Source organism: Triplophysa rosa, linkage group LG15 (genome assembly GCF_024868665.1).
Source record: "Triplophysa rosa linkage group LG15, Trosa_1v2, whole genome shotgun sequence".
Taxonomy (NCBI): Eukaryota; Metazoa; Chordata; class Actinopteri; order Cypriniformes; family Nemacheilidae; genus Triplophysa; species Triplophysa rosa.
The window spans coordinates 3,329,331-3,350,635 of NC_079904.1; the positions used below are offsets into that span (position 1 = coordinate 3,329,331).

General features: G+C 36.0%; 2 protein-coding genes and 1 long non-coding RNA gene across 3 annotated transcripts; all 3 read right to left on the reverse strand.

Annotated features, from left to right (window-relative positions):
- Positions 1 to 464: 464 nt before the first annotated feature.
- On the reverse strand, positions 465 to 2,495 carry LOC130565870 (uncharacterized). Its single transcript, XR_008964414.1, has 4 exons — positions 2,459 to 2,495; positions 1,012 to 2,274; positions 773 to 893; positions 465 to 665 (listed from the first exon to the last, which is right to left on the reverse strand). It is a non-coding gene; the product is annotated as an uncharacterized LOC130565870 (long non-coding RNA).
- A 1,935-nt stretch (positions 2,496 to 4,430) lies between these two features.
- On the reverse strand, positions 4,431 to 5,465 carry LOC130566286 (trace amine-associated receptor 4-like). The gene has a single exon (XM_057353679.1). It carries the CDS (start codon positions 5,463 to 5,465, stop codon positions 4,431 to 4,433), a length of 1,035 nt encoding a protein of 344 aa, XP_057209662.1.
- Positions 5,466 to 12,547: 7,082 nt separating this feature from the next.
- LOC130566187 (trace amine-associated receptor 4-like) lies at positions 12,548 to 13,570 on the reverse strand. The gene has a single exon (XM_057353472.1). The coding sequence runs from the start codon at positions 13,568 to 13,570 to the stop codon at positions 12,548 to 12,550; it is 1,023 nt and encodes a 340-aa protein (XP_057209455.1).
- Between the last annotated feature and the right edge of the window lie 7,735 nt (positions 13,571 to 21,305).

Genomic DNA, 21,305 nt, shown 5'->3' on the forward strand with positions numbered 1-21,305 from the left:
TTATGTGATTTTAATGAGGTGTTAATGATCAGTCTAAATGCTGTGAACATATAAATGCCAAATTATATTTGGGTTACTATCAAATTGTAAGGTATAAGTTCAGTACATCCTTCCATGCATCCAACTTTACACTTCATATTGCTGCTGATTCAAGGTTTGCACAGAATATCTAGATGATCTGTTCGAGCTTGCTGAGTGAAAACTGTATCCCACAATGCAATGTGCTGAATGAGTGATCAATATTTTTAGTTTTTCTGCTTAAAAAGAATTTTGTCAATGATAAAAATTTCACTTGCATATGCAGGCTCCAAGTAGACATAAATGACAAAAAGCCTCAAAACTCTAATTTTGGTTTCATGAAGTCTTTAAGCATTTCAATTTTCACATATATAAAATATATTCAAATATAAACTGTATCTTTTTGCGGACGGGCATTATGCAATAATGACTCAATCATCAAGACATTTGTTCTTTGCTTTTTAATGACAACAATGTTCTCAAAAAAAAAACAAAGATTTTTATGTTATACGAAGAGAGAGGGAAAGTGAGACAGTCCGCTTGACTGGACCGAGGCTTGACCCGAAGTGCCATTCAGAGTGCAGTCTGGAGGATGTTCGGCTGTAGGTGTTTTCAGCATGATGTTGAGATGAAGTGAGACGCATTTCCTAAACAGAAAGAAAATAATAAATATCAATTGAAACTTATTTCTATTTTATGGCTACCAAAACTACAAGAATAATAAGTTAGTTGACCGTGACGTCATGTAACAAACCTTAAAACATTGATGTTTTTGTCCAAGATGCGTTGCAGAACCACTTTTGTCCAAGATGCATTTCAATATCACTCCTGCAAGGCTGCAACACACAAAACATCTCCAGACCAACACAGGACACCTGTGGATTATGAAATAACATCATTTATTTCACTCTACACAACTCATAGAAAAAAAATACATTTAAAGTATTTAAAACATCTGCGTATGGAGCTTTAACAAGATTTGTTAGAACTTACAAGATGTTGTTTTGGGTAAGGCACAAGATCTCTCTTCGGGACGCTGCCAGACGGAGCAATTTTACAAGTACAGACTTGCTGTGAGAACTGCAACATTGTCAAATAACATGGGTGTCAAACTCGGTTCCTGGAGGGCTGCGGTCCTGCAGAGTTTAGCCTCAACACTGCCTGGAAGTTTCTTTGTCCTGAAGACTTGCAGGCAAACTCTGCAGGACAGAAGCCATCCATCCGATTTAGACACTCCTGTTTTAGAGCCTTCAATGACAGTCAGATCACAAGATGGGGGTGTGGGGACTATGGCGGTGTAGGAAGTCTAATTAAAATTATTCAAAAATCAATAACTAATTATTTATATTTTCATTTATTTGTACTTTTTTGTATTTTTTTATTGATTTTTTATTTATTTAATATTTTTATTGCCATTTTTTCTTTTTAATTACAATTTAGAAAAGACTCATCAATTTTTACAACCCGGCCATATTCTTGTAATCCACATTTGGATGTGGAAACCCCTCTAAATAGCCCAATCAGTTTTCCACTTTTTGAAGAAAAAACAGGACCTCCACTGTCCCCTTTAATCCCTACTACAGAAATCAGTAATTCATTTTCGAGCATGTCTTTTACGCCGGGATGGTGCTTCATAATTTTGCCCTTCTTTTTTTCGAAGGTACCTTTAGTGTTCAGAGAAAAAAAATAAATGCTGTCGTTTATGTAAATTCGATTTGTTGTTGTTTTTATATTTTCAAATTGTAGAGGATCCACAGAACCTTGCAACTTAAGTATAGCCAAATCCTGGTTTTGATTTGTTTCTGCACAATGAACCAAATACATGAGACAATTTTCATATTGCGGAAACATTACAAGTATACTACAATCATCAAGATTCTCAATGACATGTTTTACGGTCACTACAAATCCAGATCTATAATAATAACCAAGCCCACTTTTTAGTATTTTTTGTTCCTTGTGAGACCAAATTATTATAACACACGTAAAATGCCATTTCAATCTAATATTGTCATGTAGTATAATTTGTTCGTCTTTAATGCATTTTGGACCGGGATTAGATTTTAACTCTTTTACAACATGCCCGAAAAACGTTTCATTTCCAAAATGCCAAATGAATTTATCAATAAACAATCCTGTAACGCCTATTCTGTGTTTAACTGAAATAGATGAATGATTGTCAATGGATTTATTAAATGGTCTGTGATTTCTCACACTTATGCAAGTCATACATGTAAAATAGTCCATTTTCTGAATCTGATGCAAATCATAGAAAACACAAAGGATTAACATCATTAGTAAATATTGCAGCACTACCAAATTTTGAAGCTTTGTTTTGAGAGGTTTTACTTTAGTGAATATTTGGTATGTAAATCATATTGTTAATAGTAATACTAATACAAATTAATTTAAAATACAATAAATAAATATAAAGCCATACCTTTTAATGTTTCAGTTTAGTCTGCGCGACAAAGCACACCTGGAAACCCAAGGCTTTTATAGGTGCTATAGAAGGTGTGGTGTGAGGGAGGAGGTACTGTTCTAGAGAAATGAAACCTTAAAATATACGCTTCCCAAAAATAAAATTGGCCTGCATGTAAGTTTCTGTACACATTCCTGCTTAAATACTGGAACAGTTTCATCACACATCTATGTCAATTTATTTGTACTGACTGGACAAATTTCATTACGGACTATGAAAGATGTGCAATTTTCATTTTATATTATTTTAGTTCTCATACATTTGAAAGATTCTGTTTGTGGTTTGTGGTATGACAACTATACAGTACAGTACACACTGATAATGTAACAAAGACCCCTCACATCAGAAACAGGTTTATGTTTCGGTTTAATGAATTTATGAAGCCACCTGTCTTTTTTGTTTTGTGTGGTATTGTTAGGTGATAACTGTCAGAAGGGATGGGGGTGGGTTTTTTGTGGTGTGAGGAGATGCTCTTATTGTAAAAAGAAACCTTGAATGCTTTCCAATTACAAGAAAAGATAAACAAAGTTCTCTGCCTTCAAAGTATGAAAACATGGTGGAGTGTCTGTTCGTGTCTGTCCACATCCCTGTAGTTTCATCAACTTATGTACTGACTGAAGAAGTTTCAACATAGAGCATTAAAGCCATGTTTAGGTTTTACATTCAAATAGATAGTATTGCCCCTACAAGATCACTACAAAGATGTAATGGGTGTAAAATATTTCAGACTTCACTTTCTGCCTGCCTTATTTATTTTGTTTTGTTCTCATGTAAACAAATTCTTCACAGTTTATCTGATAAAAGCAGGTTATAGCTATGAGGACAACAAATTCGTATGGAGTCTGCATATGATCTCAAGTACAAAACAAACAGCTATATTATTAAAAAACTTTTTTAATTGAAATCGTGATCATAGGAATCAACGTGTCCAGATGAAAATCACATTCCGCCACGTCTAATCTAACCAAGCCACTAATGCTGTGAAAGGCGTAGTCATCTGTCACAAGTCCCACAAACTGCACAACCGGTTATGCAGAGAAAATGCAGAAGTACTTTAAGAACAGGTTTGACAAGATAAAACAAAAGCATTTCAAATAAAACAGTCGAGAATTATTAATCTGTTTATCTGTTTTGTTCATCTCTATCAGTGGGTTTAGTACTAAAACAGATCATAAACAGACAAAATGCACATGTTTAAATGTTTAACTTTACGTTTATGAGTCAGTCCTTGTATTGTACAGGCAGGTTTAGACAAACATTAACCTGCTAATCTAAATACACACATCCAACATGTGGGATTTATTAATATTTGTCACATGCATGTGAAATTTTACATGTGGCTGATTCTATAATTCAACATACAATTTGCATTTTAAAAACTGTCAGACATTACCCCCTTCACTAAACAAGATTTTTTACAATGATTTTACAGCAGTGATCCACCAGATGGAGACAAAGTTTAGAGATTCTTTTAAAAAACAAAGGTAATTTGAAGCAGGAGTCTTTTGACATATTTTGTGCTTATAAAACAAAAACATCTTTAAAAAGCAAAGCTATTGTATGTTTTTATGCATGGATGATAATATTAATATACACTATTAGTTTTTGTTGAATCTAGAATCTTGCTGTCCTGTTTCTCCAGTACAAGTAAAACATGTTAAAACTTTAACAACCCTTCTTAAACTTTAAATTAGATCATAGCAGTGTCAGTTATATGAAAGACATCAGCAATTGTCATGCTTTCATTTTAACATAAAGAGCACACTGGAATTACCACACATTTTCCGTCAGATATAAATATATTAATAGTCTTGTCCTGATTCAGCTGTTAAGACATTTAGGTAACCATGTCAACCATGCAGTCTAAATCTTCAGTTGTAAATGCATCCCTGATCAAATAATGTTTTACATAAAGGCAATGATGTCCTATTCATTCAAGTGTCAAGGTGTTAAAGTCATTGAAGCCACAGATATAAGTGGATAAGAGAATCTTAAAGGCCTTCTGAAAACGAGGATAGAAAAACCCATAGATTAAAGGATTACAAGTTGAATTGAAATAGCCAAACCAAACCAAAGCATCAAAAACATCCACCGGGGTGGCAAAATTAAGGAAAGGATCGACAGCCGTGGCAGTAAAAAAAGGCAGCCAGCAGACATAAAACACCCCCATCACAATGGCAAGAGTTTTAGCTGCTTTTCTTTCTCTCTGTGCTGAGCTTTGACTCTTCAACACCCCTGCAGTCCCCACCGTGACACTTTCAGAAATAACTCGTGCGTGTTTTCTCGCCACGTGGAAGATTTTCATATACAGAGAGGTCATAATTGTGCCAGGAAGAAAGAAGGTGAGAAGTGAACAAATGAGACCCCACTGTTTGTTAAAAAACAGAACACAGCTTCCCACACAGTACACTTGCATGATAAACGTTTCCAAACCAACCTTGTTGATCCCTGAAAACACAATGCTGAAGCTGTACATAAATGAAAAGAGCCATGTGAAGATGGTAAATACAGTCACGGTGTTGTTTGTGATTCTCATTGTGTATCTTAGAGGGTCACAGATGGCCCAGTATCTGTCAATAGATATTAAACTGAGATGGATTAAGGAAGAGATACTGAAAGTCATGTCCAAACTAGAATGCACTTTACAAACAACATCTCCCAGAAACCAACAGCCCTGGACAGACCGCACCATGCTGTAGGGCATGACCAGAGAGCCCAGCAGACAGTCGCTGGCAGCCAGAGAACGAACGATCAGATGAGTCGGAGACTGAAGCTGTTTGAAGTGAGAGATGGAGATGATGATCAGCAGATTCCCCAAAACTGTGGTGAGGATCATGAGCAACATGAAAGCGTACATTGCCACTTTAACTGCAGTGAGACGATGAGCTCTAGGACACGAGTCTGGCAGGAGCGGATAACAGAGGAGAATATTCTCAGCGTAAATCTCACTCTCATTCGGAGACATCGTGTGCCGCTGCGCCGAATCAAAACGCTTTGTAAACGTAGAGAGAAAAGTCTTGACAGAACTTTGAAGAGAACCAAGCACAGTACATCAAGTATATATATAAAAACAATGTGAGCATTTATACCACATTCACACTATGAAAATACATGAATGGGTTTTGCGCGGCACATTTGGACATATATTTGCTCATGTTTGCAGAAAGGTAACGCCCTGACTCTCATAAACACATTTGAATATGTAAATTCTTGTAAAACGGATGCTATGTAACTGTGGGGTTCGTTTCTAAAATAAATGACATTGTTACTCTGTGGAATTGTAATTTAATGATGCAAAGTGCGCTTCTCGGGATTTCCGGATGCGTGCAATTCGTTTAGTCCGTGCGCCCTCTGTAAATAAGAGCGAGCTGAAAAACTGCTGAGAAAGATATTCTAAAAAAAACAACACTCTCTTTTACAATATTAAATATTATTCAGATATTCTATAATATTCGTTTGTGTGTGGATACATTTTAAGAGTGGCCTGCTTTTGAAATAGATAATGAATATGTGTTCAACGCTCAGTTTTACGCATTAAGAGTGATGTCCGATTTTGGAAAATTAATGCCGTTAATACCGTTTTTCGAATATATAATTAAAGATGTAGTACCTATTAAAAATATGCACGTGTCTAGCTGCGTTTGGAGTATAAACTAAAGCTCAGACATGAGAAAATAATTTAGGGAGGCTTGGCAAAAAATACGCACGACACATATGCGAAAGATTATTGAGTCAAGAGCCTGAAGAATGATTGCTGAACGAGTTGATCAACAAAATAACTACTTTGAGGCCAATATAGGCCTATTTCCCTTTAGTCTTTTGTATAGCCTATTGGTATATTGTACATTGTCAGTAAGTTTGGTCATTTTGCACGGTTTATTTGATCTGAGGTGAAAATGAATAAATGTTGTACAAATGTACCCACTCTTGTAAATAATGTTTGACCATTCTATTCCCAACACCTTATGTGGTGAAGGTGTTTTTGATACTGGCTCTTTCTGAAGAGGGACCTCGTTTCAAACTTGGCCTGCATGTGAACCGTCCTAAATAGGCTACCTGTGGAAAATGGCGTCTAAACCAGCCTGAGCAGCTTTGTCTCGTAAGAATTACGGTGGTCTCCCATAGGCCAAGCCCGTGATCAGCTGGTCCAGTGAATTAAACTGAATAAAGATTTTTATGAAAATTAGAACAATTATTCATAAGCAAAATTTTAGAAAAAAGGACACAAACATGAATGTGCATACAAAATAAAAGTTGACAAGTAATATAGAAATGTTTCACTTTTAAACACAAATTAAGTCTAGCATTTATATTTAATTATAAATTAATATTTTGTAATTGTTTGATCTGTCAGCACATTTACAAATGTCACTCATTCACACACATAGCTCATGATGCAATGTCTCTGTCGTTTATCACACACATACAGCAGCCCTCAGGAGCCTTATTATAATTTCACACTTTTAATGACTCAAGGGTGATCACTCTTGACTTATTCAGGCCTAGTTGTGAAGTCCCCACCGGGTCAGCTGTCACATCTCAGATAAAAAAAAAATGTAGTATGTAGTTTTGAGTCTTTCTAAAAAATCTTTAGTCACTCAAAATTCACATTTGACTATTTATTATAATAAAAAATCAGACACTTGTAATTCACTTGTAAACAAAAAATTGTCTTTTCTCCTGAAAACTTTTGTATTTTCCATATTTTGGGGTTTAAACGTCTTCTATATAACAGAAACAGTGCTAAGGTTAGGACTTTAACAGACAACACAACAAAACCATTTGCCATACATTTCGAAACTAAAACTGTCTGAAACTTCCAATTCAAAATGTTGTTTAACCTCTGCTGTTTATAATAATACAGTAGTTTATCTTACATATCTGATGTGCATATCAAGCCTCTTTGGTACATTATGACTGTTTAAAATATTTGACAAGTTTACAATATAGCCAATGAGCACAAATAAATCAATGAATAAAAACGATCATAAACTAGCATGTGTACTAGCATACTTAACTTGAAATCAAAGCAAATGATGAACTTAATTCTAAACAATTAAACATTAAAGAGTAAATATTTTGTTATTTTTAAGGTCCTACTTTGGTTTATGGAGTGTCCAACAACAAATTTACGTACATACAGTGAGGGAAATAAGTATTTGATCCCCTGCTGATTTTGTAAGTTTGCCTACTTACAAACAAATGAAGGGTCTATAATTTTTATGGTGGGTTTATTTTAACTGATAGACACAGAATATTTAAAAAAATCAGGGGAAAAAAATGTTATATAAAGGTTATAAATTGATTTGCATTTCAGTCAGTGAAATAAGTATTTGATCCCCTACCAACTAGCAAGAATTCTGGCTCCACAGATTGGTTATGTGCCTATATGGACCACAGATTAGTCCTGTCACTTTAAGAAAGTACTCCTAAATCAGTTTGTTATGTATATAAAAGATGCCTGCCAACAGAATCTGTATCTTCCAGTTCAACCTCTCCAACACCATGGTCCAGACCAAATAGGTTTTAAAGGATGTCAGCGACAAGATTGGAGACCTGCACAAACCTTGAATAGGCTACAGACAGAAGCTTGGTGAGAAGGAGACAACTGTTGGTGTGATTATTTGGAAATAGAAGATATACAAAATAACTATCAAATGCCCTTGTTCTGGAGCTCCCTGCAATATTTCCCCAATGGGGTAAAGATGATCATGAGAAATGTTAAAGATCAGCCCAGAACTACACGGAAGAAGCCTGTTAATGATTTCAAGACAGTTGGGAACACAGTTAGCAAGCAAAACATTGGTAACACATTGGTAACACGCTATGCCACAGTAGACTGAAATCCTGAAGCACCCGCAAGGTCCTCCTGCCCAAGAAGGCCCGCCTGGCTCGTCTTAAGTTTGACAATGAACATAAAAATGATTCAGAAAAGGCTTTGGCGAAAGTGCTGGCACTGCTGTGAGACCAAAATGGACTCCTGTGTTTGGAGGGAGAGAAATGCTGACTATGAGCCCAAGAACATCATGTCTACAGAGAAGCACAGTGTTGGAAACATTCTGCTTTAGGGCTTTTTCTCTGCTACAGGTATACAGGATGACTTCACCGCATTGAGGGGCTGAGGGACGGGCCCATGTACCGTAAAATCTTGGACGAGAACCTCCTCCCCTTAACTAGGTCACTGAAGATGGGTCATGGATGAGCCTTTAACATGACAAAGACGCAAAACATATTGCCAAGACAACCAAATAGTGGCTTAAGGAGAAGCACATTAAATGTCCTAGCCAGTCTCTAGACCCTAGTCCTATAGAACCTCTGTGAAGGAGGCTAAAACTCCAATTTGCTGAGCGACAGCCAAGAAACCTTAAAGATTGACAGAGGAGTGGACTAAATGTATCCGGACACATGTGCAAACCTGGTGACCAACTATCAGAAATGTCTGACCTCTGTGCTTGCCAACAAGGGTTTCTCCACAAAGTACAAAGTTATGTTTTGCTTGGGGATCAAATACTTATTTCACTGACTGAAATGCAAATCAATTTATAACCTTTATATAACATTTTTTGTCTCAACCTCTAAGAAGACATGTCAGTGAAAAAACTAGAAACAGTCGATTCGTGAGGAGAGCAATCGCATTTATTTTCTTAAATCAAATAAGACTGAACACCTCAAAATTGCAACAATCATGCCGACACCATAACCTACTGTACGTCTATTATAAACACCAAGTCTCATTTAAGCTCAACTGCTCATAAGTAAACCACCCCTCTAAAAAGGTCTCTTCAATAATACGGATAAATAAAGTATGTTAAGTAGAATTAAGTCAAAGCTTTTTGCAGACAATGCTGGTTTGGGCCTCATGGCCAGCTGCATATGTCCTCATTTCACATACACTGTTAGCCCTTACCTGCCATTTCTACAGTAATATATTGGCAACACTGTTGCCTGCTAGTTACTGTAGGTGTTTTACAGTAAACTACTGCAATGCTGTTTGAAGATACATTTAAAAAATCTATTAACGCACTTAAGTCACACAGTCTTAGATGAACACGTGTAAATAACAGATGAACCACAATAAATCTGTCAAGATTTCACCAGAGGAGATTAAACACAAACATCAATAACTCTTCACATATTACAGACACCACTTTCACTTTATTTCTTTCTGAATTTCTGTCATCTGTGTTTTAAGTCACCATTATGGCGATCAGTGTTTGCTTTGGTTGGACTCTTTGACTTTCTTGTAGCTTTAAAATGTACACTTATACAATAACACTGAAAGGGACTTTACAGGAACCGCAACTTTATGTTTGCTTAGTAACTGAAGATACATCTGAAAGAATTCAATCATTAAATAATAATAATATAGCATTTAAGATTTATTAAGATATGTTTGGTAAAGTGATTACATGTTATAATGGAAAGATCTCTGTCAGAAAATCTTTCTTTGCAATTGAGACACAGTTAGACACTTGACATACAAACCTCATCAATGGTGACAAACAATCATGAATGAGTTTTGTACTATGTACCCAGCATGCATTGCAGCATGAAGCTGTTCAGTTGATTGTCACCATTGTTGAGATTCATATGTGGATTGTTCATTTCTCTGTGTCCGACTCATTCTATAGGTTAATATTTTGTCTATATAGTGTGAGAGCACTTTTGAAAATTGAAATACTATACATTCTTTTTACTGGTGTACATCACTTCATGGCAATAGTCCCACCATATGGTCAAATTTTGAGAAAACATGTTTAGAGCACATTTAGGAAGAGTTAGTTTTTAAAATAAGAGCTATAGATGTGTGACCTACAGTAACTAGCTGGCAACAGTGTTGCCAATATATTACTGTAGAAATAGCGGGTAAGGGCTAACCGTGTGTAAACCGCCAGCGATTGACATCTACCTGATACTGCACTCATATTCACATAAAGAAGACATGTTGACAAGTTTTTGTAAGTTAGAGCAAAATCCACAAGATTGTAGTACCTTCAATGCCCTGTAAATGGCAATATTAATTATAAGATAGGTGACATGCAAAATGTAATGTGTAACTGCATTAGTCATTACAAATGTAGTGGAGTAAAGAGTACATATACTTGTTCAAAAATGTAGTTAAGTAGAGAGTAAAAGTTGCTAATATCTTTAATACTCAGTACAACTACAAAGTAGCCAAAAAGATACTTAAGTAAAGTAACTAAGTACATTTACTCCAATACTTTACACCACTGTATTTCACTGACTGAAATGCAAATCAATTTATAACCTTTATATAACATTTTTTTCCCCTGATTTTTTCAAATATTCTGTGTCTATCAGTTAAAATAAACCCACCATAAAAATTATAGACCCTTCATTTGTTTGTAAGTAGGCAAACTTACAAAATCAGCAGGGGATCAAATACTTATTTCCCTCACTGTACATGGGGTAAAACACTTCCATTTCCTAATAATAGGCAGTTATTGTTACCTTACTTCTTGACTCTCAAATGATTCGTTGGGCGATTCATCTGTCTAAACCCCTCCTTTCTGTCAGCCTGCTCTGATCTGATTGGTCAGATGGTCTAGTCTGTTGTGATTGGTCTACCGCGTGCAGTGTCGCAAATGGAACGTAGGCAGGCATTACACGGAGTGACCCAAATCTGACCCGGAACTGAAATTAAAACGACAGACGACTCGTTCGCGTGATTCAGGGTCGACTCCTTTTTTCCCAAGCCAATAACTTTGTTATTCACTCACTTTATACTTTACAACCTGGCAGACTGCTTATTCACGCACAGCAACATTACACACGGCATGCAATATCATTTTAAGGACATTGTAATAGTTACTCCTTATAGATTATCAGCTACACAATGTTTATTTATGCATTGGTTATCACTTATTCTGGAGAAATTACATTCATTCTAATGTCAGACTGATTGAAGTCACAGTTAGGTATGAAATTTACAAAACTGTAAATAATTACGGTCTACTCAACAAGCAACACAAGTGGGTGTTAAGGGCCCTGCGGTCACCAGGAGGCCCATGCCATGGGTTAAGACCATTTTACACAGTCTATGGTTAAAACAGTAACATTTAATAAAATTCTGTCATCGTTTATTCACCCTCATGTCACTCAAAACCTGTATAAGACACTTTCATTTGTGGAACACGTAAGAAGATATTTTGAGAAATTACTCTTTTGTGTTCATGCATTAGAAGTCAATGGGGACCAGTGTTGTTTGGTTAACATTCTTCAAAATATCTTCTTTTGTGTTCTGCAGAAGAAAAAAACTCATACAGGTTTGGAATGGCATGCAGATGAATATATGATGATGGAATAGTAGTCATCAGAATAGTGGATACTGTAAATAACAATACTGTAATAGTGGTGAACATTAGACGTAAATCTGTAATGTTGATCCATGTTGTCACGAATAAAAGCTGTTGTCTTTGCTTTTCATTCTCTTCTATGTCACGTTTTGGAATCACTTTAGTAACCAGGTGTTGTGAAACATAATGTAAACTGATGCACACATGTGACTACTGTGTTTTTATATTTCTGGATTGAAATCAATGTGAACGTTTCATTTTACAGGCAATACAAGTCATGTTTTATTTGGTTTCAAACAGATTCATTTGAACACAGTACAAACACATCTCTCGCACAATGGTTTTAGCTTATGAAAACTAGTTAGCTAATTTTTTCTCTCCTTTATTAAAGAAACAGTTCACACAAAAATAAAAAAATCATAATTTGTCATTATTTTGTTTCAAACCTGTGTGATTTAAAACCTGCATTTATTTTTTTAAAGACATTCTGAACAATGCCGTTTTGGACCCCACTGGTTTTCATCATAGACAAAAATAAAGTTATTTTTTAAACATCTTTGCGTTCCACTGAAAAGCGAAAGCATACAGGTTTGAAACTACAAATGGGTGAGTTAATGATAACAGATTTTTTTTAAAGGGGTTAAGTAGGTTTGTCTAACATTAGTATTCTAAATGCAATGACATATACAGTACCACATCATTAATATATGAGCATATGAAAAGTGTTAATTTATTCAAATGTCAGGGTGTGTGCGTGACTAAAGCCAGAGATATAAGTGGATATGAGAATCTTAAAGGCCTTCTGAAAGCGAGGATAGAAAAATCCATAGATTATAGGATTACATGTTGAATTCAAATAGCCAAACCAAACCAAAGCATCAAAAACATCCGGTGGAGTTACAAAATTGATGAAAGGATCGACGGCAGTGGCAATAAAGAACGGCAGCCAGCAGAGAAAGAAAACGCCCATCACAAGAGCCAGAGTTTTAGCTGCTTTTCTTTCTCTCTGTGCGGAGCTTTGAGTCTGAACACCTGCCGTGCCCACACACACCTTCTCTGACAAAACCTTTGCGTGCTTTTTCACAACATTGAATATGCTGATGTACAGACAGCTCATTATAGTTCCCGGAATAAGAAACACCAAAATGACACAGGTTAAGCCCCATTCTTTGTTAAAAAGCAGAACACAGCCACCAGAACAAGATATCTGCAATATAAGAGCTTCCAAACCAACTGCATTCACCCCTGAAAACACAATGCTGAAGCTGTACGTAAATGAAAAGAGCCACGTTAGGGCGATGAATACAGCCACGGTGTTGTTTGTGACTCTCATTTTGTATCTCAAAGGGTCACAGATGGCCCAGTATCTGTCAATAGATATTAAGCTGAGATGCAGTAAAGAAGAGATGCTAAAAGTCATGTCTAAACTAGAATGCACCTTACAAAAAATATTTCCCAAAAACCAGCAGCCCTCGACAGACCGCACCATGCTGTAGGGCATGACCAGAGAGCCCAGCAGACAGTCGCAAGCGGCCAATGACTGAACGATCAGATGAGTCGGAGACTGAAGCTGTTTGAAGTGAGAGATGGAGATGATGATCAGCAGATTCCCCAAAACTGTGGTGAGGATCATGAGCAACATGAAAGCGTACATTGCCACTTTAACTGCAGTGAGACGATGAGCTCTAGGACACGAGTCTGGCAGGAGCGGATAACAGAGGACAATATTCTCATTAGTCTCATTTGATGTCATCACGTCTGCCCGAAGCTCTGACTGAAATGCAGACTTAAAAAACGTTGTGAACATAAAAGGGCACAGAAATGTGAACTGAATTATTTCATGAATTATAAAATGATGAAGACCAACATCAAAAGAGAGATGAATATACAAACAGTACATGACCATTCAATACAACATTTCAAATGGACTCGTCTCTGTAGCTACGTCTCTTTATATTCTCTCTGATTTAAGGTACCTCCCACTTAAATGGAACCCGTGGTTACAAAATATCTCTCTTGGTATTGTATTCATTTTCTTTCTGCTAATTTTACTTTTATTTTCAAATTTATCCAAAGATTTTTTTCCTTGCTAAGATCTTCCTTTTCTCTATATTCTCCACATTCACAAAATCTAAGATGACACACGAGTTGCCAGGCTGTGATGTTGTATGGGGCATCTTACTGTCCAACATGATGCCTGTTTTCAGTGGTAATAATGTTTTTGCAAAGTTATTATTCAAAGTTTTGTGTTATTCAATCATTTAAATGTGTAATGTATGGAACACGTGATAAAAAATAATTGTATACTGTATAACAACAAAAACGAATGAAAAATTAGGATTCCATGGACTTTTGTAATTGGCTTCTCCTTTTTAAATATATAAACTAATGTTGCATCAATGAATTACTCATAAAAGCCACAGAAAATTGTTACATAATCCATGATGTATTGTTGGGTTTACTCTACTTCCAGGTTTTACATAATAGCAAATACATGATGTGTTTTCCACGTGTGCCTGAAGGCAGCATAGAACCGGCTGAATGCACGCTGCCATGTCTTAGTTAAAGAGCACTGCGTGAAAGCACAGTCTTGCATATTTCTTAACGTGGACTGCTGCGCAAAACGCTGGTTAATAAAGTTTCAAAATTTAAATCTGTAAAGTGCCAACTCATCATGAAAATCACAACACACCATGTCTGGGAGACAGTTACTCGCACATAGTACAAAAACATCTCTATATATCAGCTTTCCATTGATGTATAGTTTGTTAGGACAGGACAATATTTGACCGAGAACTATTTGAAAACGTGGAATTTGAGGGTGCAAAAAATTTAAATCTTAAGAAAATTGCCTTTAAAGTTGTCTATCAGAGGCGCTGTAGCAGGCCGTTGTTAAGAAAAAGGTTTGTTTTAACGCTCTCTATTGGCTTACCGCTGTAATGATGTTGTGGAGAGCAGATGAACCCGAAAGCAGAAATTCTAAGCTTTACATAGATACCAAACTTGAGTGGGTAATTCTCAAAGAGCGTGCAGCAAAGTTTGTAGGCGTGTTTCTGGCCATTTTTTGTTCGCGATTTTGCTGCATCCACTCACAAAAATAAAGTTTTGATATATTTGATATATTGAATCAATTTGGATTGGACCAAATTGTCCATGTAACATTGGATTACGTCACTGTTGGATTACGTCACTTCCTGTTTGCTGAGAGTGCGTGGTTTGAGCCGGAGCTCTTTCAAACTTATTCTTAATACATCGTTTATTCTTGTTATATCTTAAGACATTTAAATGGGGAATCATCAAATCTAACGGATTACCTCAGGGATCGGTTTTAGGACCTTTGCTATTCTCCACATTCTGCCCTAGGAAACAGTATTAGAAAACATGGAATTAGCTTCCACTGTTATGCAGATGATACTCAGCTATATATCTCATCAAGACCAGATGATTCCTTACAGCTGTCCAAATTGGCAGAGTGCATCGAAGATATAAAACATTAGATGACTTGTAATTTCCTTCTAATAAATTCTAATAAAACAGAAATATTACTTATCGGACCAAAGACACGTGAGCAGAATATTTCGGATTATAACCTGCAAATTGAAGGCTGCACTGTTTCTCCAGCAAATACAGTTAAAGACCTCAGCGTTATATTAGACAGCAACCTGTCATTTAAAAATCACATCTCAAATGTCACAAAAACAGCCTTCTTCCACCTTAGAAATGTTGCCAAATTACGAAATATTTTATGTGTGGCTGACGCAGAGAAGCTTATTCATGCATTTGTGACCTCAAGACTTGACCACTGTAATGCACTGCTTAGTGGTTGTCCTGCAGCATCAATAAACAAACTACAGTTAGTTCAGAATGCAGCTGCCAGAGTTCTAACCAGGTCCAGAAAATACCATCACATAACCCCAATGTTATCAACCCTTCACTGGTTACCCATTAAGTATCGTATTGACTTTAAAGTTCTTTTAATCACTTATAAAGCCTTAAACGGTTTAGCCCCTACACTGTAAAAAATATTCCGTAAATTTTACGGTAAAAAACCGGCAGCTGTGGTTGCCAGAACTTTACCGTAAAAAGTACGGTTGCAACGTTATTGGTTTTACGGGATTGCACCCACTGTACCGTATATTTTACAGTTAATAATTTTCTTTTTTACGGTTCATAACTGTCTAATTTACTTGTTTATGCTGTTATAAAAACAGTTTATACCTGTCAAATTCCAGGATTTACATTGTATTAATTACGGTTCATAACCATCTTTTTTACAGTTCAGCACTTTCTAATTTAAAGGTTTACATTGTATTAATTACGGTTCATAACCATCTTTTTTACAGTTCAGCACTGTCTAATTTAAAGGTTTATGTTGTAATAATTACAGTTAAACTCTATAATTATTTGCTAAACATTCAGATTTAACCTTTAAGAAACTATTAAAATTACTGTTAAACTAATTGATAAATATCTTACATTTGCAAACCTAAATCAAATCATCAAAACCCATCAAAATCTATAAAAGACAAAGACATCAGTGAGGTCCCAAGTATCTTTAATAAAGACTGGCAGGCATTTAAGACAAAATATTAGTGCATTTTTCTGTTCTCGTGTTTCAACTGGTATACAGTGGTTTAATTAAAATCGTTCAGTCCAGTCTACATTTAAAGTGATGCTTCACCCAAAAATGAAAATTCTGTCATCATTTACTCACTCTCTTGTCATGTCAAACCTGTACTGTATATATTTCTTTGTTCTGCTAAACACAAAGGAATATATTTGTAAGAATGTCATTTACCAAACAGATCTCATCCCCCATTGACTCCCATAGTATTTTTTTTCCCTACTATGGCAGTAAATGAGGGATAAGATCTGTTTGGTTACTGACATTCTTATAAATAGCTTCCTTTTTGTTTAACCGAACAAAAAATGTATACAGGTTTGGAAGAACCTGAGAGTGAGGAAATGACAGAATTTTCACTTTGGGGAGAACTATCCCTTTAAAGTGATACTTCATGCTTAAAATCAAAATTTCCCCATGTTTTACTTACCCTCACGGCATCCTAAGTGAATGTGACTTTCTTCTTGAAGAATAATGCAATCAAAGTAATAATACCACGTATTCTTTGACTTCCAAGCGGCAGAATGTGAGTGAATGGGGGGGATTTTTTGAAGCTCCAAAAAGTGCATCCATCGATGAAAGAAGAACGGCTCGACACGGCTCCGTGGTCTTAACAAAGGTCTTCTGAAGCGAATCAATGCGTTTGTTTAAGAGAAATATGCATATTGACAACGCTATTAAGGATAATGTCTAACAGCCGCTGCAGGCGAAAGAGAGGCTTGTTTTTCCGTTAAATGATGGCGACGAAAGCTCCCGCCCAGAAGAGGCGGTGTTTATATTGGCGAAAAATGCTGTTCGTCACAGGAACTTACTTAGGGTGAAGACTCTGCGTCATTTGCCGGAGAAACAAGCCTCTCGCTCGCCTGCAGCGGATGTTGGACATTATCCTTTATAGCGTTGTCAATATGTATATTTCTCTTAAACAAACGCATGGATTCGCTTCAGAAGACCTTTGTTAAGACCACGGAGCCGTGTCGAGCCGCTCTTTGATCAATGGATGCACTTTTTGGAGATTTAAAAAATTGCCCCCCATTCACTCCCATTCTACTGCTTGGAAGTAAAAGGATACGTGGTATTATTACTCTGACTCCATTATTCCTCAAGAAAAAAGTTACATTCACTTAGGATGCCTTGAGGGTAAGTAAAACATGGGGAAAATTTGATTCAAGCCTGAAATAACCCTTTAAGAGATTAAAACTTGGAAACAGTCTGTAGGCCACCTTTACAAAGTCTCTCACCCCGAGTATAAACTTGGAAACAGTCTGCAGACCACCTTTACAAAGTCTCTCGCCATTCATGATCAGAAAGGTCAGCGATTAGGGTGAAGACTGGGAGTAGCTTTTTGTTTTTCTTTTCCACCTCCTTTATTCCCTTTCTCCGGATTGAGGATGAAAAAAACACCTTGAAAAGAAAAAAAAAACATTTATAAGTCTGTAAATGAAGCTACACCGTAATGAATCTCCCCTCCTAAGTCTCTTTACATACCTTTGCAGGAATTCAAGCACTGACGCCAGTTCAGTAGGGTAGTTAATTTTGGAGCAGTAATAACTGCAGAACATTAGGCAAACAGCAGAGATGAAAGAAGTGATGTCATCATTCACAATCTTGCGGTCCACAGCTAGCATGAATCGGACAGCAGCATAGCAGGAGGGTCCTGTAGATACATTTCAATGCAATATACATAAATTTATGAACGTAAGATTATTGTGTATTTACATATACAGTATGGCAAGAATATTATACAAATTGCAGTTTATTTAGTACTGCCCTGAAATAACCATTTCACAAAATAGATTTTAGAAATAATAGAAATAAACCAGTTCTAAAGTTTAGATTTGTGTAAACCGAGTTATTAATCTGTGTTGTGGAATATATGTAAAAACATATATTATGTGGAACAGTTTGTTCTGTGCAGAACTAATTAAAAATTGCAATTTGTATGATTTGTATCTTATTTCTTAAATTGATAGTTCACCAAAAATTAAAATTGTCTCAGCATTTACCCTGTATGACTTTCTTCTGCAGAACACAATTTTGAAGAATGTTGTTAACTGGCCCCCATTGACTTGTGTTGGTTTCGTGTCCATACAATAGAAATGAATGGGTGCCACTGCTGTTCGGTTACCAGCAATTTTTTTAAATATCTTCTTTTGTGTTCTAGTTTAAAATGATAAGAGGGTGAGTAAATGATGACAGAATTTTCATTTGTGGGTGAACTATCACTTTAATCCCTATCATTTTGCATACTCTGCAAGGGGCATGTAAACTTATAAACTCAACTTTATAGTTAAACATTTAATCATTAAAGCTTTAGGGTTCTACTGTATATTAACAAAACTTTCACTTACCACACACAATAATGCAAGGCGTCACAGGCAGGTTTTCTAACTCCACATCCTTTGCCAGGCTTGTCTCTTCTACATAATGGAGGAGCTCCTCTTTCTCATCAAAACAGGAGAGAGGTAGAAGAATCATGCCTTTCACATCCTCTGAGCAACCATTTCTGTACTCTCAAAACTTCTAGTTTTGTGACAGCAAGGGCATGTGGAGTAGCAACACGTGAATCTATTTTGTTTACGGTAAAAATGCACACTTGAACACGCACCGTGGTTTAAGGTGAAGTTTGTTATGTAAAACATGCTACCTAAGGATTTGCACTGATATCACACAGAACTGACAGCTAAACATTTAAACTACGTGAACAAATACACACTCTACTACGGTTTCAAACACATAAATTATATTTCACAAACTGGGCAGGACATCTAGAGCTTGCGAGTTTTACTACATCCGCTGCCAGGCATGTTTAAACAGTGTAGCCTACATGCTAACTTACTCGTATTTAAAACGATGCACTGCTTGATTCTATTTAGCAAAAGTACTTAACAAACATATATTTTACAGAATATTTCCACGGATCAAGAGCTCTCACGCTTTAGGACTTGCAAGTCTGCCTACATGCGCTGGCTAGTTAAATATGTTTATGCCCCATGAAAACAGTGTACATTCTACTCGTGTTTAAAATCACACACTGCTAAAACCGTTAAATCCAACTTACCAATATGCCCAATGCAATATATATATATATATATATATTCCACTGATTTGTAGTTCAGCTCCGACAGTGCTTCATCAGAATCGTCACTGTTGAAACGCGGGAACGCAAACTTTACGTTACTGTGTGCTCCGCGCCAATGAGTATTCAACCAATCACATCCTTTGTTCACGAAGCCACGACGCAACGTATATCTTGATTGGATGATGCTTAACGGTTATGTTTTAAATGCTTGTTGAGTTGATTGCTTTACCATAAAATACATTCTTGAGTTCAGAGACAAAAAATTTGTTTCACACAATCTAAAAATGTAAAAGCACTGCTAATTACATAAAAACAATATTTAAATTATCAAAAGTGACAAATGTCAAGGTGAAATTTTTTGGGGGGTTTAGGCAGACAATTTAAGCTAAACAATGTATAGAAGTCATTATATTACAACTTTACACAGAAAAAGATGATTTTATAACACATATTAAAACTGGTTTAAGTGCACACTGCACAGGGGAGTCAGATATGTTTATGTAGCCTATTTGTAATAAGAATATTTTTAAGACGTTCTTTTTTTACGGCAAATAATACAGTGTACTGTAATGTTTTACTCCAATAAACCGTATTTTCATATGTTTTTACCTGTTAAATGTACGGTCTTACTCCGTAAAACTAATTACAGATTTCCACTGTAAATTCTACGGGTTTCGCATGTTTTATGAAATACGGTTTTATACTGTAGCATTTATACGGTATTTTACTGTTAAATCTACTGACATTTTTTACAGTGTACCTACATAACAGAGCTTCTACCACACTACAACCCATCACGCTCTATAAGATCTCAAAACTCCAGACTTTTGATGACACCTAGATGACACTAAATCCACCAAAGGGGGCGGAGCTTTCTCATAGCACCTAAACTCTGGAATAGCCTTCCCGGTACTATTCGAGGGTCAGACACACTCTCCCAATTTAAATCTAGATTAAAGACACATCTTTTCAGCCAAGCATTCACTTAATGCAAAATGTGCTAAATAAACCACCGGGAGACTGCATTTATTAGATATTATTTACTAGAATAATCTTGCTTGTTCTATAAACACCATGCACTGTGCTGTGTTTTACCTTTTTTGTGTTTTTCAGTTTTTCTAATTTTCTCCTGTAAAGCTGCTTTGGAACAATGCACATTGTGAAAAGCGCTATATAAATAAAATTGAATTGAATATTTACAGTAGGAACTTTACAAAATATCTTCATGGAACATGATCTTTATTTAATATCAATTATTTTGACCCATGTTGGCTATTGCTACAAATATACCCGTGCTAAGAATTTTGTGGTCCGGGGTCACATTTAGAATCTGCAACTCTAGAGATCCGTGTAGGTATACAATTATATTTGGCTTCCACATATTTAAATTATGACGCTAATAAATGACAGTTTTCCATTTTTTGGGGTGGGATCAGTGAAAGGGTAAGGGGCAGGGTAAGTAACAATCCAAACAAAAAATCTGTATCTTATCCTATAATAATTCCTGTGTTTTTATAGAATGAGTATTAATCTAATAAAACTGGACCTACACATAAAAAAAGTAACGAAAAAAAGTCATATTTATATAAAAAATGACAGGTTTAAATAGTGATAACTGAATTGATGAGATATCAAAAATCCGTATACTGAAAATGATTTAAAGTCAAATCTGCTTGCCTTATTCTTCTGGACATATACAAACACATCTCAGCAATTTTTTATTAAACAGTCAACTTGTATTAAAAACAGTCAAACTTTCTTTCCCCCATGAAAGGGACATGAAAAAAA